Consider the following 23,293-nt stretch of genomic DNA (forward strand, 5'->3'; position numbering starts at 1 on the left):
AGTCAATGATGAGCTGATGTGGGACATGATGATTTATCTGTCTTCCTCCCCCCTCCTGTCTCACCCTCCTGTCTCACCCTCCTGTCTCACCCTCCTGTCTCACCCTCCTCCTCTCAGGAAAATGATAGAGTAAAGTTTTTATTTTAATCATTAAACAAACATTTTCTTGTTTCTCAATATTTGACTTAAAAAGACATCATTTAAATTAGTTTATCAAATGTCGACTTAGTAAATCTTTCCTTCTTTCCTCTCCTTTTTCTTTTCCTCTCCCTCTTTCCTTCTCCTCCTTTTTTAGGACGTTTAAATGATTGAAGATTTACTGAATCAGAATTGATTTATATTTCAACATAATAATTCATAATTGTACGTTATTAAGTCATAAAAATCTTATTTCTCAGTCATTTTTCTGAGTTCTGACTCATTTCTGACATTTCACCTGTTTTTTTTCTATCCCTGTTTGGCTCTCTACCTGGCAGTGTGTGTGTGTGTGTGTGTGTGTGTGTGTGTGTGTGTGTGTGTGTGTGTGTGTGTGTGTGTGTGTGTGTGTGTGTGTGTGTGTTCATGTTTTGGCGGGCTGTGTTTGAGGCAGCGTGCAGGTGGCGGTGGTCGAGGTGCGTTCGCTTCACGCTGTGTAACACTCCTGCCCTCTGTTTGCGCTGACGGTGCAGTGTCATGGTGACGCTTGGCGGCCAAAAGAGCGTGAAAACAACAAAAAAGGCACAAAAGAAAGAAAAGCTGCGACAGGAAGCTGCGGCAGCAACACTTCTCCTCCAGCGACGAATCAAAGGCGAAGCGTCGTCGTTCTGAAAAACACCAGAGCAAAGAAAAGGAGCAGGAAGCAGAGATTGACACGGACCATGCAGCACTTGACAAGCGTCCTCGTGGCGTTTGTTCAGCGAAACACTCAGGACGGTTTTCACCTGCTCAGGCAGCAGCCGCGCATATGGCCCGCAAGTTAAAAATAAAGACAATGCGCATACATTTGCATACATAATGCAGAGCGACCCCCATTTAATATGCAAATTCTGTGAAATATTACTGAACACCTTCTGTTCGGAGAGAATACATTTGAATTTGCAATTAGAATTATCCTGTATAATTAATGAAAAGCGTCAATTTTTGGCTGCTCGCTAATTTGATTAAACATGGTGATGAGGCGTTTAGAGGCGCCGCTGGAGCGCAGGAGAAAAGACACCTGAGCAACGACCTGCGGGATCTGGATCAGGAAGTCAGGCGATCAGGGGTCAGATGAGGTTCTGATCTGGTTCTCGTATGGTCTCCACTTCCTCCAGAAATCAAACTAAAATATCTTGGATACAAACGCTGCCATCTTGTGGTAATAATGTAATTTGCAGTCTGCGCAGTATTGATCGTGGCGTGGAGCTGTGGTTTTAGGCTTATGACCTATACTGCAACCAGCCACCAGGGGGCGAGCCAGATGATGTGGCTTCCCTTTTGGGAGCTGTCACGTCGTCCATCTTTATTTAGGGTCTGTGGTTCTGATCTAGGACCGAAGATTGATGCGTCACCAGTAACTTTCAGTTTTCACGAGATGTCCCCGCTTCGTTATCCCAGGACACATTTTCTCGAATTCTTGGGAAACACCAGGATCTGAGTTCCTGAGATTCCAGTTTCTGTTCTCGTTCTCTCTCCGTCTCTGTCTCTCGGCCGCCTGGAGGCCATCGTCAGTTCAGTTCAAACAACTTTATTGATCTCAGAAGATCACAAAACAAACCCAATCAGCAGCAGCATCAACATCCACACGACGACAGATCAATGAAGGAGCCGCAGAGCAGCCAAAACACCGGTCGACACGTATGAGCCAAGAGAATCGAGGTCAAGAACATCAACAAATACAGACCAGGACTCCAGGGAAATAGTGAAATAATAAATGAATAAATGATAAGTTTACAGGACCTCAGTGTCGGGAGCAGTTTGTTCCAGGGCTGGACTCCGAGGATCTTAAAGCAGACATTGTTAATTAGGCTGTTCGGTCCTTCACAGGCAAACCATAAAACCTGCAGATAAAAGAAAATGTTAAAAGTCACATAAGATATTCTGAGAGACATTGAAGGAATTCAGCTTGTGCATCAAGTGGATTCTCTGTTATCAAAGTGAAGGTTGGAGGCGAACGTGGTTCCAAGGCACTTGTACGTATTATATCTGAAACATGAACGATGCTGGTTTTTGGATTAAAACAGTTCTTCACTCCGTGGTTTCTGTCACATTGAGGTCCAGGTAGTTTTCATCAGCACAGATGCTGATCAGGCTGTGAAGGATTTCATCAGTAATGTTCTTACATCAGCCTGAAAGAATGAGGAGGCGGCTGCTGACGTCAGTCTGCGGACGGGGCGTCGCTCTGCTGCCTCTCAATCTGAGATCCATCCTGATTGGCTGAGAGCTTGAGCTGAGGTCAGGTTTGGTGGCGGAGTTCAGATGGAGTTTGACGTCACAGACCTGGAGGGTGTTTCCTGTTCAGGCTCGTGTTGCACGGGGGAAATATTTTCCTGAGGACGAGTTTCCTCACACTTTGTTAAACAAACTTTATTTCAGTTATTTGAACAATTTGTGGGTTAACCCTAACCCTAACCCTTACTCATTCAAAAGATTCCTTCTCACCAACGTTGACCCTGTTGACTCGTTTGTCACATAAAAAATGTAAGAATCCTCGAAACAGATTTCACTCATTATGAATATTTCCTGTTACACAGAATAAAAACAAGACGAACAAGAAAATGTGACAAAGACCTTGAGACGTTTGACTTTAAACTGTGAAACGAGTTTGACATGTTAATTCAACAGGACGAGCTTTTCTATCCTCTTCTCTCCTCAAATCCTGCCTCATATATCCCAGCCATCGTTGGCCGGAGTCCGGCCCAAGGTCAGGCCAGATGGTGCGGCTGGCTTCACCTTGCTGCTGACCGCTGGTCCCAGAGCAGCAGAGCGGAGCCGCAGCCAAACAGATGGAGTTTTAAAACCCTGAAATCTGCAGCGGAGATTCAGCAGGAAGAAAAAACATGTTTTCTCTGAGCTGTTTATACCAATTAGGTGTATTTTTTACTTACACACTGTGTGTGTGTGTGTGTGTGTGTGTGTGTGTGTGTGTGTGTGTGTGTGTGTGTGTGTGTGTGATTTGGCACCACCGTCCAACGTGGTTCTGGTGTCGACGCCGACTTCAAAGCAGAGTAAATTACATTTACTTTGTAATGCTTGCATCATTATTCATCCTCTTTATCAGCAACCAATCAGGAGTGTGTGTGTGTGTGTGTGTGGTGTGTGTGGTGTGTGTGTGTGTGTGTGTGTTTGTGTGTGTGTGTGTGTGTGTGTGTGTGTGTGTGTGTGTGTAAACTCTATATGCCTCATTAATATTTAAACAGTATTATTATTATTATTATTACCTCCAGTCTAACTAATAATACAACAACCAATAACCATTAATCAGCTGTTTACAAAATAAAGTTGTATAAAACCATATAATTAAAATGTGAATTTAAATCTCTGGACCTAATTAGTGTCAGAACGGCGCCAGTGAAATCAAAGTGTTAACACAGAGCGATGAAGTGATTTGATTCCTAAACGGCCTGGATGAAGAAACCCGAAGATGTGAAACGAGTCCGACGACGTGTCGGTTGTTAAACAGCTGAAACAAACAAGAGTTTCCTGTTGTTTTTGTGATAATAATCGAACGTGTGAAGTTTCCTGTTCGCTGACACTTTATTTTCCTTCACTCTGAGTCGAAGCAGCAGCAGAAACAGTTGAAGTAGCGTGAAGAGATATTGAAATGAAATGGTTGGAAGGCAGCCCCCAGGCCTTTATTCAAATGTTTTTTTCTTTAATTTTGGTTCAATAAAGCTGGACGTTGAGCCATCAGCAGTCAGACACTTAATTAAATACCTCAGCGGCTGTCGAGCCGTGCGAAGCCTGCGTGGAATAGTAATGGACATAAAGAGAAACATTTGTCAGACTGATGAGTGAGAGATAAATCTGAGCTGCGGCCTCATCACATCAAGAAAAATCACACACAGATGTTTGACGTTTACATACGAGGAGCGGTCGTACCACAGGACGTACATTTTGATGTCGACTTACTCGTAGTAGTTAGTATTAATGGTGGTAGTGACTTGAAAAGTACTAATAGTAGTAGTAGCGGTATCAGTTGGAGGCTTAGCAGCCTTATAGTTGCTGTGGTTGTAGTAGTAGGAATTCTAGTTGCAGCTGAGTAGCCATAGTTTCAGTAGAAGTATTAATAGTAGTAGAAGTAGTAGCAGCACTGAGAGTAGTAGTAGTATTAGTACTGACCAGATGCTGGTGATATTGTAGCTTGTGACGTACAAGCAATAGTAATTGGTACCAATACCTCAGTATTAAATACCATGTAGCAGTTTTCTTCATGTAATAAAGAACTTTGTGGTGAAGCAGTTTGTGACTTTCACCTTCATCAAGACACAACTGAAACACAACAGATTGTACAGAAATGAAACTGAATGCAGTTTTTCACAGTTTCCTGGAACAGAAGGAAAAGCCGTCTGTATGTGACTCGAACGTGGAGCAATAATTAAATGATGTTGTACATATTAAGAATTTAGTGCTCGGGCAGGCGTGAGCAGCGAGTGTGTTAAATGAATCATAGAAGTGAGAGGAGGTTGTTTTTTATAAATGAGACAGAAACCATTAGTGTCACTTGGACCTTGAGCTGCATGTAACAGCAGGTTATTCAGGGCAGAGCGAGGGTTCAACATCTGAAAAGAATCATTTACACCTTCTCTTATTTCATCTGTTCTGTTTTATCACCATCGCTCCGCGTTCACACGTCTGTCGTCAACAATCTTCACATCTGTCACTTCCAGGAATTCACTTTCTGTTTCCTGACGTTTACAATCTGTTCCAATGCATTCACTTCCTTCTTTGTTCACTTGGCTGGCAACTGACGTCAAGGTGCATTACTGCCACCGACTATATTCATATATACTTCTACATTTATATAGATTACTATATTTAAATACTACTACATTTATATATATTATTATATTTCTATATATTACTTTATTTCAATTTATACACTACTGCATTTATATACTACTGCATTTATATATATTATTATATTTCTATATATTACTTTATTTCAATTTATACACTACTGCATTTATATACTACTGCATTTATATATATTATTATATTTCTATATATTACTTTATTTCTATTTATACACTACTGCATTTATATACTACTACATTTATATATATTATTATATTTCTTTATATTACTTTATTTCTATTTATTACTACATTTCTATATTTTATAATATTTCTATATACTACTACATTTGTGAGAAAACCTGAGGAGGTGGTCTGGGTCTCACAGAGGTCAGAGGTCACAGAGGTCAGAGGTCACAGAGGCCAGTTTCCCTTCAGCTTCACTCCAACTATTAACCTCCTGCTCTCTGTTGGATTTATTATATTTCATTGGTCTTTGATATTTGGAGATCTGACCTTTATTTTGGAGGTTTCAACATGAATTCAGTGCCGAGGAGCCGTTGAGCCACAAACTGCTCCACTATGATGGGATTTATGTCAAACTTCACACGTTTGAATTTGTTCAGAAAAGAAACCAGGAAAGAACGGAGTCCAGTTTCCAGCTTGTACCTCGAGGCAGTGGAGTTTATCTGAGGAGCTTTAGAGGATTTCATCATTCTACAAGTTGAAGCTTTTCTCCGTCCGGAGAGAATAAAGAAAGTTCAACAACCCAAACCGGCAAGAGGAAGATTTCACATGACGATATTTCAGGATTCTGCAGTGTTCATAAAACCTGTAGATATATTATCAATATAAAAAAAAATATTAAAGAAAAATATAAAAAACGTCCAGGCTGTACTTCCAGGCTGTACTTCCAGGCTGTACTTACAGACTGTACTTCCAGGCTGTACTTCCAGACTGTACTTCCAGGCTGTACTTCCAGGCTGTACTTCCAGGCTGTACTTCCAGGCTGTACTTCCAGGCTGTACTTCCAGGCTGTACTTCCAGGCTGTACTTCCAGGCTGTACTTCCAGGCTGTACTTCCAGGCTGTACTTCCAGGCTGTACTTCCAGACTGTACTTCCAGGCTGTACTTCCAGACTGTACTTCCAGGCTGTACTTCCAGGCTGTACTTCCAGGCTGTACTTCCAGGCTGTACTTCCAGGCTGTACTTCCAGGCTGTACTTCCAGGCTGTACTTCCAGGCTGTACTTCCAGGCTGTACTTCCAGGCTGTACTTCCAGGCTGTACTTCCAGGCTGTACTTCCAGGCTGTACTTCCAGGCTGTACTTCCAGGCTGTACTTCCAGGCTGTACTTCCAGGCTCATATGTGTCCCAGTTGTGTGTCTGTGGAGTTTAACCAGCAGCAGCTGCTCGCTCCTCGTGCCCTCTGGTTGACAATATGCTGCCAAGCTGTCCACATACACTCCTCAACACTACAACTCCCATGATCCCCCAGAGTGTGTGGGGTGGGGGGGCAGTGGGTACAGACGATGATGAGTGTGTGGTCGAGTTGTTAAACCGTCCATGTTTTGATTATTGGTGGATTCGAACATGTGAATATTGTCAGATGAAGAAAAGTGTTTCAGACCCACAGTAAACAGAGAGTTTCATGATGTGTTCATCACTTTCTCACCAGCTGCTCCATTCACACACAGAGGAAAACCACAGCTTCACATTGACTCACAATGTTGTGTATGCACGCGCACACACACGTGCACACACACACACACGCGCACACACACACATACACACACACACACACACACACACACAGTGTTGCATCACACGGATGATTTTCGATTGCAGAGACAAATAATCCAGATCGTCATGACAACGCTACCAAAATACAGCTGAGGAGCCTAAGTTCACTGTGTGTGTTGTGTGTGTGTGTGTGTGTGTGTGTGTGTGTGTGTGTGTGTGTGTGTGTGTGTGTGTGTGTGTGTGTGTGTGCGTGCGTGCGTGCGTGCGTGTGCGTATTACTCATGTTGCGGGGACATAAATCTGTCTACAGTGACTTTCTGGGGACCCGACCCCTCTGGTCCCCACAATGTAAATCATGACGTTTGAGGACGAAGACGTCAGAGAATGTTTGAACAATGTTAACAATCACATTAATCACATTATTGATCAATGAGCAATCAGCAGAACCGTGACGCTGCTGAGTCGTAGCATCTCTGCTCTGAACGTTAGCTGCAGGTCACATGACCCGATGTAACAGCAGCGGGAGAACACGACTTCTTATGGGAGTCGGCCATGTTTGTTTCTGACTGCAGCAGATGATGAGTGTTTGTTCCTGTTTTCTTACTTTATTCTGTAAATGTAAAAAATCTCTTGAGCTCATGAAACGATCCTTGGAAACATGTAGATTAGTGTCATAATAATTTAGATATGACGTCTCCATGGTTACACCTTGATATTCATTCACCTGTACACACCTGTGTGTGTGTGTGTGTGTGTGTGTGTGTGTGTGTGTGTGTGTGTGTGTGTGTGTGTGTGTGTGTGTGTGTGTGTGTGTGTGTGTGTGTGTGTGTGTGTGTGTGTGTGTGTGTGTGTGTGTGTGTGTGTGTGTGGGTGTTGTGAGAGAGAGTGTGTGTGTGTGTGTGTGTGTGTGTGAGAGAGAGGTGTGTGTGTGTGTGAGTGTGTGTGTGTGTGTGTGTGTGAGTGTGTGTTGTGTGTGTGTGTGTGTGTGTGTGTGAGAGAGAGAGTGTGTGTGTGTGTGGAGTGTGTGTGAGAGAGAGAGTGTGTGTGTGTGTGTGTGTGTGAGTGTGTGTGAGAGACTTTATTCTTACATAACATCTTACAAGAGTCTGTGTGTTGTAAACTGGTTTATTCAACCAAAAATATCATTTTTTCACTTCTCTCTCTCTCAGGCGATATGAAATAATTATGGGATGTTCTGTTCGTCTCTGCGCTCCAGGAACTCAGCATGTGTATTTTTTAATACTCATTTCTCCCAAACATTTGTACAAACGCACACATGCACATGCACACGCACACACACACACACACACACACACACACACACACACACACACACACACACACACACACACACACACACACACACACACACACACACTCACACATGAACACACACTGGTCTCACCTCCAGCTAACAGGAAACCAACAGGAAGAATCTCCTTCATGTGAGGAACATGTTGAAAACACTCGTCTCACCCTTTTGGCCCCGGGGCCACATTCGGCTCTACAGGTAGTTTCATAAGAACCTCACATGATTTAGATTCGATGCTAAATGCAAAATTATTATAATGTTATTTTTTTTCCTTTTTTAAAATTTTCAGAATAAAATAAACTTTGTTGAACAGTTTAATTGAAATAAGTGGAAACGAACTGAAGCCGGAATCAACAGAAACAAGACAACACGCAGTCCTTCGTGCTCTTCTCTTCTTAATGGGGTGTTGTAAAGAAATCTCCAGATTTGCCGCAGTTCCACTTGAAGTTGCCAGATCTCTGTGGGTCAGCTGGCGGAAGTGACTCGGTGCCGTCCGACCTGAGACGGTAACTCCTCCTCTTGTCCGGCACCAGGAAGAACATGTGTTTAGACAGAGCCACTGTTTAGTGTTGTCCTTCGTCCTCTCGTCACTGTTGCTTTATTTACGAAGACAAAAAAAGGAGGCGGCTGGCGATCTGCAGCCTCCCAGAATGCATCATGATGGTGGCACTCGATGTTACAGAACAAATGAATTGCACGAGGCTCTTTTAGCAGAATAAACTGCTTCTGCGTGTCAAGACAAAGTCTGGGGAATAAGGGACCGAGGACCTAATGTGTTGTGACAATAGACAGTAGAGCGGCCGTGTGCGTGTGTGTGTGCGTGTGTGTGTGTGTGTGTGTGTGTGTGTGTGTGTGTGTGTGTGTGTGTGTGTGTGTGTGTGTGTGTGTGTGTGTGTGTGTGTGTGTGTGTGTGTGTGTGTGTGTGAGACAGAGAGAGACAGAGGCAGATCTGTTCCAGGGACTGTTTTAGTGCCTCATCAAATATTTAGTTTGATTGTACATGGTCCTGTAATTGCCATCTTGGCTTGTGAATTATTGATGGTGTGTAGCAGAGCCAAGGAGCCCCCCCAACACACACACACACACACACACACACACACACACACATGCTGGTGCTGAGGCCAGTGAATCATCATGTAATGGTAATGTGCATGAAGCTGCTCTTGTTTCATATCCTAATTAGCTGCAGAGGAGCGTCTGAATTCCTCAGTAATTATTTGAAGAGGGCGTTTCAACAACACGGCAGAGTCAATATTAGACTTTACTCGACCTTCTAATGAGGCAACGCTTCAACGGACGCCTTCCCTCCTTCTTCTTCTTCTTCTTCTGATGTTTTTTGTAGCGCAAACTGCCTGCAAGCTTGTTTTTTTCTTTTCCCTCTTTTGTTTCTCGGCCGCAGATACTCCACGCTTTGTTCGTTAGCTGCAAACAAATGAGATGTGACGGCGAGGTGGTTAGCGGGTTAACCAGGACGGATTGTTGCGAGCTCGGTGGTGGCCTCGGCTCGCCACGCTTGCTTTGTGTTCTATTTCAGTTTTGTCACCCGTGTGAAAGGCTGATAGAGGCGGTGGTGGCGGCGTGCTGAACTGGACTCGCCGGGTGGTCAGGTGGTAAACTTGCTGCGGCGGGGGGTGTGGTGGCGTCTCACAGAGAGAATCAAACTGCGAGGGCACGAGCAGCAGCACGGCAGCTTTTAAAAATACTCCTGCTGAAATATAGATTTTTTCTTTCTTGCCTAACGTAATAAGAGAGAGACTCCAGGGAGTGTGTGTGTGTGTGTGTGTGTGTGTGTGTGTGTGTGTGTGTGTGTGTGTGTGTGTGTGTGTGTGTGTGTGTGTGTGTGTGTGTGTGAACTGTACGTGTGTATTTGTGTGTTCATCAGGGCCTTGTAATCCGAGTCCGACATAATTGCTTCCCATAGTGCCCTGGGTGTGGTCGGGGGTGACATCATCCACAGCGGCCGGTCGCTGAAGTCAGAGCCCCCACCCCCCAGTGTGAGTTAAAGTAGCTCTAAAGCTGCTCCACTGACGCTGCCTCGGTTAAACTGTGGATGTGAAATATGTGAACGCTGATTGAAAAACAGAAATTAGTTGTGGGCGTGAACACATTTATCTCAGGTTCTCAAACAAAAAGCAAAGTGCTGTAAAAAGTAGGAATGCTTTAACATGACCTCATCACTGAAACAGTGACAGGTCTTAATCTGCCTCACGTACACAGAACCTGTGAAAAGCCTGGAAACTGTTAAACCTCCTGAAGTTTAACATTTTATTTCCCGGTGATGACGTTATTTCTGTCAGCTGTCAATCATCACGTCTCCGCCTGTTTTCATATCATCAAATAACTAATGAAATCCAAACGGATCAGAAACACTTGAACAAACATCAGTGAGATGAGAACGAGCTGAAACGACAGAAACATCTTTACAAACATTTATTTAACGTCTACTTTGATAGTTTAGTTTGGTCCATGTCCCGTCTGCTAACATGGAGGAGGAGGGTTTATGAGTTATACTGCAGCCAGCCACCAGGGGGCAGATGTTTTGGCTTCACTGTCATGCCGTCCATCTTTATTTACCACACTGAGGAGGAAGAGGATCCTTCAGTACTTGAAGAGTCACTGAAGGAGTCGATGGACGGGGGTGTCCACATACTTTTGGCCATAAACACATTCACTGTGTTTTAACCAGTTTATAAAATGTGGTTTGTTCATAAATGTAGAAACGTTTTCAGTCTTAATTGATCGGGGGTGTAACGAGGGGGACACCTCGTCCTTTAACAGCCAGAAGAAGAAGGAAGTGTTGGAGCTGATGACGGAGATTCAATATTCATCAAGTTTTTATATGTTTTAAATCAGCTGAAGTTGGAAGAAGAGGTTGAAAAAACTACTTTGTCTCTAAAGGACTGTCGAGTTTCAGATTCTTTGTTTAAACCTTTATTTTTACACGTGAAGACTTCGGACACAAATCTACATTCTGTCTTTAATCAAAACACGGAGAAAATCAAAGAGAATCAGGTGTTTAGGTGACCGGTTTGAATTCTGAACTTCCTTAAACATGGACTAGATTATATAATATATATATACATAATATCATGTATATATACTATAATATGATATATACTGTATATGGAAGACACTCTGAGTGTGTGAATGTTGTCTAGTGTGTCTCTGTGTGTGTGTGTGTGTCTCTCTGTGTCTCTCTCTGTGTGTGTGTGTGTGTGTGTGTGTGTGTGTGTGTGAGTCTCTGTGTGTGTGTGAGTCTCTCTGTGTCTCTGTGTGTGTGTGTGTGTGTGTGTGTGAGTCTCTGTGTGTGTGTGAGTGAGTCTCTGTGTGTGTGTGAGTCTCTGTGTGTGTGTGAGTCTCTGTGTGTGAGTCTCTGTGTGTGTGTGTGTGTGTGTGTGTGTCTGTGTGTGTGTGTGTGTGTGTGTGTGTCTCTGTGTGTGTGTGAGTCTCTGTGTGTGTGTGAGTCTGTGTGTGTGAGTCTCTGTCTCCAGCTGTGTTTTTATACGACCTGTATTGATCCATATCAGCTCTCTGAAGGAGTCGGTATCATCTGAATGGAGCTTCACATTATTCTGTTCACTGCCATAAAGGGCATTAGAGCCTCCAGAGCAGCAGATCAGCTTTCAGTCGATACACACACACACACACACACACACACACACACACACACACACACACACACACACACACCCTCTGCTCAGTGTCTCTTTAAAGGGTCATTTCAGCTAAAAGATAAAAACCAGTTGAATGTGTCCATGCATATATTTGAGGTTTCTGACACTGAAACATCAGAAATAAAATGTTTTTAAAGGCAGTAAAATAAAATATGTCTCAAAATATCTGAGTGAACTCTTCTCTCACAGGAGTGAAGTCTTAAATGAACCTTAAATCAAAGTATTAAAACACTATCTTGCGTGTTTGGGTTATTAATGTATTTATTCCCTTAAAATGAAGTGAAATGTTCAATAAAGGAAAGAAACCAGACAAACCAGAAGTTTTCTTTTTGATAAATAAAATAAAAACCAGCTTTTCATTTATCTGTTAAAAGACCTTGATTCATTTTGAAGGTGAAAATTATTTAAGTTTTTACACCTTTTAAACTCTTAAATTATGAAAATGATTAATTAAAAACCCCTTTAGATTTTATAGCTCATTAATTAATCTTTTCATTTTGACCCTAAGTGGATTCAAGTGGGATTTTTACACCTTCAAAATGAAAAAAGAAACTTGATCTCAATCCATTAATTATCTCTTTAAGTCCCTTAGTCAAATCCTTAACTGTGTCATGTAATAAACGGCTCTTTACGCTGAGTTTCTTGGAGAAAAGAAAAGAACAATCCCGAGTGAAACGTGTGTTTTTAAAGAAGCAGTTTCTGTCTTATTGAGGTGGAGATCGATGCCCTGGTGCTTTCCCAGCATGCCTTGCTGAGGCGGCTGAATAAGGAGGCGGGAGGTTATCCCCTGGTTAATGTGACATGTCTGTCTGCGACCTTGCCGCTTGTTAACTGCTCGGATTATTATTGTGATAATGTGGCAATTAAAAAGGAAGCGCTCCATCAGAACGGGAGGGGGGGGGCTTATGGTCCGAGAGATGGATGTGCACAGATTACACGACACTGGGAAATGCATTAAGGCGGCAATCCATTCAGACCCCCCCACACTCCCTCTCCAAAGCTGCGGGTTATTACTGCCCATCCTCATTGATATCTGTTCCCAATCAATACTCCTCTGCTGCAGTAAAAAACCTCGTAAATCAGAGAGCGAGCGGCGAGCGGCGAGCGAGAGCCGTGACGTGCAGCAGGAAAATCAAAAGACGGCTCCTAATGAGACGCCATAAGTCTACAGGAAGTGTCGAGTGTCTTTATCAAGACGCCGGCACTGAATGATAATTTCATCACCATGAGACGTCACACGCTGTGAGCGGAACATGTTTATCTCATGTTCAGGTACCGACATTCAACCTCTGCTACAATGAACCGTCAATAATATATCAATAATATCAGTTTATTATTCATGACACATTAACTCTCTGTCTCCTGCTGCGTTTACAAACACACTATGAAGCTGTAATCAGATTACAGGACACGTTGCTGTAATCAGATTACTCAATGATTAAATCCTAAAAACAGTTTGAAGACGTCACTGTTGTTTAGTTGTTAACAAATAAACACTTTACCTGAAGTGTAATTTGTATATGTTTATGATGTTTTATCATTTTCTGAACGTTTCTGCTGCTGATTGTTTGAAAACACTTTCCTGACGTGTTTGATATAAAAACTTCCCCTGATGTGAAACGAGTCTCACGTCACCTGACTCTCACCTGCTGCGTCTGTTTCTGTTCCAGATTCTTCCTGAAGTTCTTCCTCAAGTGCAACCAGAACTGTTTGAAAAACGCAGGGAATCCTCGAGACATGAGGAGATTTCAGGTGCGACACACACAGACACACACGACACACACACAGACACACACACACACACACACAGACACACACACACACACACACACACACACACAGACACACACACAGACACACACACACACACACACTCATAAAGCTTCTGTACTGACCCTGACGTGTTTGTGTACAGGTGGTGGTTTCCACCACGATCAACGTGGACGGTCACGTGTTATCCGTGTCAGACAACATGTTCGTCCACAACAACTCCAAACATGGCCGCCGCGCCCGCCGCCTGGACCCTTCTGAAGGTAAGACACCGTGATTCAGACGCCGTCATGACGACCCAACGTCCAGACACTGTCTCCTGAAACACGGGATCCTACATCTCCCATAATGCATCTGTTTTTCAGTGGAGCCACACTGGTCTCTGAGGACACGGGGGGAACGACCCTTTAGGAACCTCGTGACATTTAGACACAAAGCTTCATCTGACTCAGTTACATGTTGAATATCTCATTTTATTTAACGTCACAGAAGAAAGAAACAGAAACGTGTCCTTTACAGACTGAGACAGACGCAGCTGCAGCGTCTCCTTCCTCCGTGTTGCCAGGACGTCCTTCACCATCCGGAGGTGCGGCGAACAAACGCTCCGTTATTCCTGCGTCCGTGTGACCAAATAAACTTCACACGCTGAAACTCGACTCTGAGAGCTGCAGCTCCGCAGTAACATTTCCTCTGAAGCTGTAAACTTTAATACCACACTGCTCCGTCTCTGCTCCAATAAAAACCCTCCGCTTCGCTGCGGCGCTTCCAGGAGCAGTGATGTAAGGATCTCACTTGATTCGGTCTACTTGGAGCACCAGGAGGGTGGAGCTTAACCACGCCAGGAGAGTTCTCACATATTATCAAACTCTTCACTGTGATGTCCTGTGTGGACAGCCCCACCCGTCTGGCACCTGCAGCAGAGTAAAACAAACCCACAGTATCCTAAATAAGATAAGTTCCAGTTTCTTTCCTCGATCACCTCAACCTCTCTTACTCAAAGTCTTTGTTTTGTGCTTCTTGAAACACCAGGCGGGTGGAGTTTATGAAATAAATGCTTTAGAAAATCTCCATTCACTCGAACTTGAATTGTGTCTGTTGTGTCTTCCTGTTTGATAGACTCCACCCGCCTGGCACTTCCAGAAAGTTAAACCAAACATATCAACCAGCCTCTGATTCATGAAGCTGTTTCCATTGACTCAGGAGCTTTAACTGTTTCACTTGTTTTAAGCTACGTGGAACACCAGACGGGTGGGGCTTACCACACGAGTCCTTTGGATAACACTGACTTTCCCTTTCGGATCCATCTGGGACGTTCAGTCGCACAAAACAAACCCTCACAGTTTGTTTCTCATGTTTCTCTCCACTTGATCTAAAGTTTGAGTTGTTTCCTGGATCCTTTTAACCTACTTTGAACCCCAGGTGGGGGGGGCTGATCGTATCAGGTCATCCAACTAAGACAAAAAGTTTGAACTTCCAGACACTCTCCACCCGTCTGGGATGTTCAAAAGAGTAAAACAAGCCCTCAAATAATTTGCCACCAGTTAGATTTAAACTCTGTTGTGTCCTACGTCTCTCCTCCTCCTCCTGTCTCTCCCCTCCTCCTCCTCTGTCTCTCCTCCTCCTCCTCTGTCTCTCTCTCTCTCCCTCTCTCTCCTCCTCCTCTGTCTCTCCTCCTCCTCTGTCTCTCCTCCTCCTCCTCTGTCTCTCCTCCTCCTCCTCTGTCTCTCTCTCTCTCTGTCTCTCCTCCTCCTCTGTCTCTCCTCCTCCTCTCTCTCTCTCTCTCTCTCTCTCTCTCTCCCTCCTCCTCCTCTGTCTCTCTCCTCCTCCTCTCTCTCTCTCCTCCTCTCTCTCTCTCTCCCTCCTCCTCCTCTCCTCCTCTTCTCTCTTCTCTCTCTCCCTCCTCATCTGTCTGTCTCTCTCCCTCTCTCCTCTCTCTCTCTCTCTCTCTCTCCTCCTCCTCTGTCTCTCCTCCTCCTCCTCTCTCCTCTCTCTCTCCTCTGCTCTCCTCCTCTGTCTCTCCTCCTCCTCCTCTGTCTCTCTCTCTCTCTCTCCCTCCTCCTCCTCTCTCTCTCTCTCTCTCTCTCTCTCCTCCTCCTCCTCTTCTCTCTTCTGTCTCTCTCCTCTCCTCTCTCTCTCTCTCTCTCTCTCTCTCTCTCTCTCTCTCTCTCCTCCTCTCCCCTCTCCTCTTCTCCCCTCCTCTCTCTCTCTCTCCTCCTCCTCCTCTCCTCTGTCTCTCTCTCTCTCTCTCTCCTCTCTCTCTCTCTCTCCTCTCTCTCTCTCTCCTCCTCCTCCTCTCTCTCTCCCTCTGTCCTCCTCCTCTCTCTCTCCTCCCTCCTCTCTCTCTCCCTCCCTCTCCTCTCCCTCCTCTCCCTGTCCTCCTCCTCTCTCCCTCCCTCTCTCCTCCTTCTTCCCTCTGTCTCCTCCTCTCTCTCTCCTCCTCCTCTCTCCTCCCTCTCTCCTCCCTCCTCCCTCTGTCCTCCTCCTCTCCCCTCCCTCTCCCCTCTCCCCTCTCTCTCCTCCTCCTCCTCTGTCCTCCTCCCTCCCTCCCTCTCTCCTCTCTCCTCCTCCTCCTCCCTCTCTCCTCCTCCTCCCTGATGACGACCTCTGCCGACTCTCCACTTGTTTGAAAGTTTCCCGGCTCCTCCAGGAGGTGCTGATGTAACGGTCTCGTTTGGTTTAACCTACTTGCAGAAGCAGATGGGTGGTGTTTATCACAGGGAAGGAGCAGCGTCAGCTGACCTCCTGTCCTGTGTGGCAAACCCCACCTGTGTGGCTCGTCCAGGGGGATGGAACCAGCGCTCCCTGGCACTGATCTGTCACTCACCTGCTTCTCACCTGGCTCTTTGGGAGAAGCTCTGAAACATTCATGTGCCGAGTCGCTGTGCTCAGAGGCAGAGGCAGAGCGGTGTCCTGCAGGGGCCAGGGGCCCGTAGTTAGCAGACGGCCCCGTGTCGGGGCCGGGTCGGGGGCCGGCCGGGCCCGGGTCGGGCCGGGCCCGGGCCTTTCATCTCCTGCAGGCTGGGATGTTTTCAGAGGCGATAAAAAGCCCCAACATCTGCTCCCGCCTTTGTCACAGACCCTGAACCCCCCCGTCTCCCAGATAAAACTTTCCACCGCCTGCTCCTCGTCTTTGTGCTCTATTCATGTGATTGGAAAGTCCCCCCACACACACCCTCCGGACTGTTTGTTTGCTGCTGTGACAAAAGGAGAAAATTAATAGTGAGATGACAATCGACGCCTCGGAGCGGGAGCAGCCTCGACCCTGCAGCTCGGAGTCTTTTCATCGAGACTCTGAGCGACTTTCACAAAGTGCATCTGAAGAAAAGTTCAACCTCCACTTTACATATCCCTTTGGTTTCACACACACACACACACACACACACACACACACACACACTGTAGTTCATTGAAGTCACTACAGCACCAGATGTGGATTCATCCGCTGCTGAAAATAGTTCCTCACGAATGCACCTTTTGTTTCCTCCTCTTAGTTTGATTATTCGGCTCCACCCATGAAACCAGCTTCAGTCAAACTGTGGAAAGCATCTGGAGCTCAGTGAAAAACCTTTAAATGACCAAAGTGAAACCACGATTCATAACCGTGTGTAATCTGCTCACACAACTCTCCACACAGACTTTTCCATGAGCTGCTAACTTTGCTAATAGTGACACGATATGAACTGAGCGGTGAATTTCAGCTCTCAGAGTAAACAAGAGGAAACTCGGAGCTCTGACTGGAATCAAATCATCTCTACGATAAAACAAGTCCCTCTCCGGGAAAAGGCTGTAAACCTGCGGAGCCTCGTCTCCTCTGAGACCATCTGCTCGTCCGACTCTGTCTGACAGTCTAGTCGTCTCGGAGACGCTGTTTATGTGGAGCCCTCATTGATCTCAGGAAAAACCAATCATTGAGTGTGTGTGAGTGGTGGATGAACCTGCTGCTGCTGGATCTGCTCCGTGGAGCCAAATGTGACTGAAAGATCTCTGTGGATTTAAAAACAGGTCACTTCAATGAATAGCTGCTGTTTTGTTAAAGATGCTCTGTCCCTGTTTTTCAAGCTTTCACAGTTTGGTCAAAGTCTTCAGGGAAACACGAGTTTCACTTTTCCTCATCAGAATCAGAACCGTCCTGTGATCAGTTCTGAATAAAGAGGAACGTTTTCATTCATTCAACAAGAATAAAAATACGATGCTTAAACCTAAACCAGTGTTTATGTTAAATTTAAACCTTTAACCAGAACATTTAAAATCTCTTCAACTGAACAAACAGAAACTGTTAAATCAAAGTTTAATCTCAGTGAATCTAAACTGTTAATGAACCTCAATCGAACAAAACTGCTACTTTAACATTTACATGTAACTGTTGTTTCCGAAGCAGCCACGCCCTGCATCAAAGCCATCAGTCCGAGCGAGGGCTGGACGACAGGCGGAGCCACCGTCATCCTCATCGGGGACAACTTCTTCGACGGCCTGCAGGTCGTCTTCGGCACCATGCTGGTGTGGAGCGAGGTGAGCGAGGGTCCATCCAACTCAAGTCAACACTCAAACGTTCTTCTCACAGCTCCTTGGAAGATTTCCATTTTCCCTTTGTGATATTGTTCTAAATGAACCCAACACATTACCCAGTTCCACCTCAGCTACGACATTTAAAATGTTATTTAACTGTTCACACTTTCTCCCAAACACCTTAAACTCCCTTAATGACGACTGATCAGATCAAATCAATAATCAATAAGTGATCAGAGCTTCTGGCTGAGTTCAGCTGATACAGAGTCTGCAGCCTGGAAGCAGCTGCACACACAGTGTTCTCCTTTATCTACACACACATTCATCACCACAGTCACACAGTCACACACACACACACACACACACACACACACACACACACACACACACACACACACACACCACACACTGTATCTGTAGCACTTGTGCATGTCCCCAAAACTATGTAGATTGAGAGCGAGTGGCGCTGCAGGAGGAGCTGCACATACGGTGCAGCATGAAATATTGAAGCAGGTCCAGAAGAGCAGAACACCTGGCGGGGGAAGGAGGGAAGGAGACACCTCCGCACGCCGCTCGCTTCCCATCACACGCTCCTCACTTTGATCAGCGCCGTCTGCTGGAGAGCAGACGGACTCCAAGGCCCAGCGTCCCTCTGAACGCAGCCTGCACGCTGACCCAGATCCAGGACGGCGTCAGAGTGAAAGTTAGAGAAGAGAGTCGCTGTCGATCCCGTCGTAATGGATCGGACATTTCTAACAGATACCACATCAGCACATGAAGCATTAAAAACATCAAGTGACAGTTTAATAACATAAATCATCTGTGACCCTCTGTGAGGTCTCACATCTCTTTTGAAATATTGAATCAGCTGCTCTCATTAAGACGTTGAGTTAAATGATGCGAGCAGCCGACGCGTCGCCGTCGATTCAGTGAGACGAGTTGTTATTTCTGTTGAAACCACACGAGGAGCTTCTGTGTTTTATAACAAACTGCTCGTGGGTCCTGCTGAGTCACGTACGATTCGGTTGTTTGAGTGCGACCTGATGAACACTGTAAAATAGAACAGGGTATTCTGAGTTATTAACTAAAGCTGCTTCTCCTCCTTCACTCAGATTTGATCTATTTGTTTTTTGTTTCATGATCCAGCTGATAACCCCTCACGCCATCCGGGTCCAGACTCCCCCTCGACACATCCCCGGGGTCGTGGAGGTCACGCTCTCCTACAAGTCCAAACAGTTCTGCAAAGGAGCGCCGGGCCGCTTCGTCTACACCGGTGAGTCTGAAAAACAACACGTCGACTCGTTAATTAACCATTCGTCTGACGGAGAGAGGAGCTGAATCCTGATGCTGACTGACGCTGTGTCTTACTCCGGAAAACAAACGCTCCTGTTTTCTGTTGGAGAAAAGTCGTTGAGGCTGAAGGGAATCTTTGGATTTAATGTCAGGATCTAAAAACTTTAAGGACTGAAATCAAATTTGTAGATTTGAACAGAATTGCATTGATAAAAAAAACTGTTGTTGTGGTTCAAACATTATATCGTCGGAGGTGAAGACTGCAGCTGCTTCTTCTTCTTCTTCTTCTTCTTCTTCTACTGTTTAATTCTGTCTCTACTTCCTGTGACTGGTCCAAAAGTCACTCTGCAAACCAACAGAACCAGGTTCAGTTTGATCCAGACCCAGAACTCCTCTTCTGCTCTGAGGAACCTTTCACACCTGATGTTTAGCTTCAGACTCGTGTCTTAGACCCTGATTCTTCCCTTTAAATTTCCCCTTAAGCAGCATTTAAGTTAGAAAAACCATCTCCTCGTCCCTTGCTTGTTTCTGCAGCTCCTGTGCATCACTTTGACTTCAGCCTGATGTCTGTGGACACATCTGGTTTGAACTAGTTCAGTGAGACTGAGGAAGAGCTTTAAGGAAAGTGTAAGATCTTTATCCAGGTTGAGTTTTGTTCTTCACTGTGAAGTGAACATCTTCCTCCTCAGCTCGTCCTTCAGACTCTCCGTCAGTCGTCCACGCTCTGTGCGACGGCGCCTTATCTGTCTCTGAAATCACTGCGTCTACTGTCCCCGATTATTCCGTCAGAATATCCAGATGTCATTCAAAGTAGCAGAAAGGTCAGGTTGAAGGCTGTTTAGTGCGATAAGTAAATGTCATTGAAAGAGGCGAGCGTGTTCCGGCTTTCTGTTTAACACCAGTTCATCACCGCTTCCTTCCTCTCGCTCTCGTCTTTGTCAGAGACGCCACCTCCTCCGGCGGCGGGACCGGGACGGTCACAATGGACGGTCCGGCCGCCGCCGCCTCCTTTTGCAATGCTAATCTGTGTGATCCCGTTTACAGATAGGACTGACAAGAGCTGCGAGCTCGGCCTTTATGTGGAGCTGTGTTGTGAATAGAGTTGTTATCTCCATTAGAGACGCAGTGTTTTCATCCACGTCAGCTTCATATCAAAGCTGAGCACTTTTATATCATCACCTTATAAAAGAAACAGAAAAATCCAAAGCGTCACAAACAAAAGCTTCCAAAGATTCATAAAGATCCGGGCACGAATGCTTCTGAGGAAGAAAATGGTTGTTATCAAAAGAGAAAAGAGAAAATCCAACTTCTCCATCCTTTTATTATTTATGTTTCCTTGGTGTCATGATATAAAAGAATGATCACGTAACTGATACTGTAAATAAATACATTTCTGTAACGTTGGTGATGAAACGAAGGGAAAATTATTCAATTAAATGATCATATTAACTATTTTATTTTTCTGTATTTAAGTTTTTTTATTTCTCTTCGTTGTTCCAATTTTTTTAAAGTAACATTTTTATAGTAAATAATGAAAATAACGAAAGAAATATTTGAAATATATATTATTGCATATATATAATAATTATTTGAAGGACCAGAAAATTCAATCAAACACAAATTATGAAGGAAAATAAATATGATTGTGAATAATAAGAAAGGTGAGTTTAAAATGAAAATACAGTTAAAAAGGAATAAAGGAGGAATAAAGACTCTTCAGAGACACAGCTGGCTTGATTATAAAATATATTAAATTATAACAAGAATCTGCTTTAAATTCTCTTTTTCCTTTTTACGCTAATCATTTTATTTGAGGTCTTTCCTTTGAGTTTACTTTTAAACTGCAGGTTGCCGGCGAAGTGTCCAACAGACACATTGATATTGTGTGTGGAGACATCGCCGAGTCTGTCCTGGTTTCACCGTGATTCTCCTGGTGTTTAAACACGATGCTGGTAAATGACAGAATAATAAAACCTGGACCCTGATAAATATGAATAAATGAGATTAAAAACAGGATATGAATGTTCATGTAAATTAAACATTAATATAACATCTGGTTGAGTTCAGCGTTTCAGACTGAAAACAAACAGTTGAAAATAAAAACGTGCCGTCTGCTCCTTTAAATCCCAGAATCCTTCAGGAGACACGTTCCACAAATCCAGTGAAAACATCTGACTTCAGTTTGATTGAAAGTGAAACGAAAAAGGCGCGTGTCCCTGAAGGCATCGTGAGGCTGAACCCCGACAGGTGGCTGCACCGTAACTTCCTTCTTCTTCTTCTTCTCCTCCTCCTCCTCCTCCTGCCAGGGAGGCGGCCATGTTGTGCACACACATGCCGCCGGTCGGTCTGATTTCCATCCATATTTCAGGAGTGAGGATGCGTCAGAGTGCGTTTCGGAGCGTTGTGCCAGCAGCGTGTTCATGAATGTGAAATGAGCCGAGCTTTTAAACACTAAACAGACGAGCTGTGGATAATTGAAGAGGAGAAGACAAAGCACTGATGTCATTTCCTTCAGGAATTCACACAAACGTCAGTGACTGTGTTCGATCCAGACTCATTTAACTCGTGAAGAATATTTCTACATTTTCTGTCGTCTGACGTCAGAACATCAAGATCAGCTCATGTTTGTGCTTGAAGTTCTTCAGGAAGTTGTGTTGGTGCCTGAAAAGCCTCCAGAGGTTTTAGGTTCCACTCGTCTGTAGAGATGTCGCAGGTTATAGACCTCCAAGGTTCCAACAGGTTCCAACAGGTTCCAACAGGTTCCAAAGACCCCTGAGGAAGTTGAGGGACCTTGAGGAGGTTTCAGGTGGTGTTCAGAAAGTCCCAGGGGGCGCTGAAGAGGTTCTTTCGAGGTTCTTAGGAAGGGCGTCCCAGCCGTGAGCTTCATGAGGCTCTTAAGAAGTTGGTAATGATCCTTGGTTCTGTGGAGCCTTGAACAGCTTCCAGAGGATTTGAACAATCGAGGTCGACTGACTCAAGATTTCCACGTCACAGAAAATGTTGTTTTAAAAAACAGTATTAATAATCAAAACTCTACGTTTAATAAATTCTAATGTATTTTTCAGCTGAACTCTGACACAGTGTCTGTTTGAATCAGGGTCAGTACTGATGCACTATTTAAATCTGTGGGTTAACACTCACCTGTGTGTGTGGGGGAAGCCTGACAGCCAATCAGAGAGCAGGACTTGTGTGGCGGTGGAGTAGTTGCAGCTGAGGGCGAAGTGACGAGCCGTCAGATCCCAGTGTTTCCCAGGATTCCCCTCTCTCCTCCTCCCTGCAGCTTAAAGCAGCTTCACCGTTTGATCCCCAGGCTTCGCTCTGGAAAAGTGGCCGAAGGCGAGAAGCCCTGAGCGGAATGATAAGAAGCCTGAGAGGGAAACGGAGCCGGTAGTTTCCTGAGACTCCAACTCACTCTTTCACTCTTTTACTCTGTAGTTTCCCTGAGAATCATCATTCTTCAACATTTCACTCGTTCACCATAGAAACACGTTTCCTCCGTTTCTGTTTGTTGATTGTTCTCATATTCACTAACGTATAGAGGTTTCTGCTTCTGTAGTTTTGTCGTTGTTTGTTGTAGTTTTGTAGTTTTTCTGTAGTTTTTCTGTAGTTTTGTAGTTTTCGGTCTGTATGTTTGTAGTTTTTCTGTAGTTTCTCGTCGGTCGCTGTGACTGGTGGACGCTGTCGGCCTCGGAGCTTGTGATGCACAGATCAATGCTGCATGTGGGGGAGGAAGGGGAGGAAGGGGAGGAAGGGGAGGAAGGGGAGGAAGGGAGGAAGGGGAGGAAGAGGGAGGAAGGGGAGGAAGGGGAGGAAGGGGATCGATGGATGCTGAGTTATTGCGGCGCTCAGCCACTGATTTTTAGAGAGCTGTGTTTTCCCAGGAAAGTCAATACCTCCAGGCTCCTCTCATTAATTTCAACCCATCCCTCCCCCAATACCTCCCCCCTCCTCCCGCAGCTGCACCTGGGGAGAGAGGGATACTGACGAGGGAGAGGAGGAGAGAGGGATACTGACGAGGAAGAGG

The 23,293-nt window shown here is 44.9% G+C and overlaps 1 protein-coding gene across 1 annotated transcript in view; it reads left to right on the forward strand.

The window, feature by feature from the left end:
* The window catches only part of LOC118112121 (transcription factor COE3-like), a 109,335-nt gene that overhangs the window by 55,201 nt on the left and 30,841 nt on the right, over positions 1-23,293 (forward strand). The window contains 5 exon segments of the mRNA XM_047340496.1: positions 13,371-13,452; positions 13,616-13,733; positions 17,846-17,979; positions 19,123-19,309; positions 19,959-20,053. Of these exon segments, the coding sequence (XP_047196452.1) occupies positions 13,371-13,452; positions 13,616-13,733; positions 17,846-17,979; positions 19,123-19,309; positions 19,959-20,053 (616 nt within the window).

The sequence above is a fragment of the Hippoglossus stenolepis genome, chromosome 7, assembly GCF_022539355.2.
Source record: "Hippoglossus stenolepis isolate QCI-W04-F060 chromosome 7, HSTE1.2, whole genome shotgun sequence".
Taxonomy (NCBI): Eukaryota; Metazoa; Chordata; class Actinopteri; order Pleuronectiformes; family Pleuronectidae; genus Hippoglossus; species Hippoglossus stenolepis.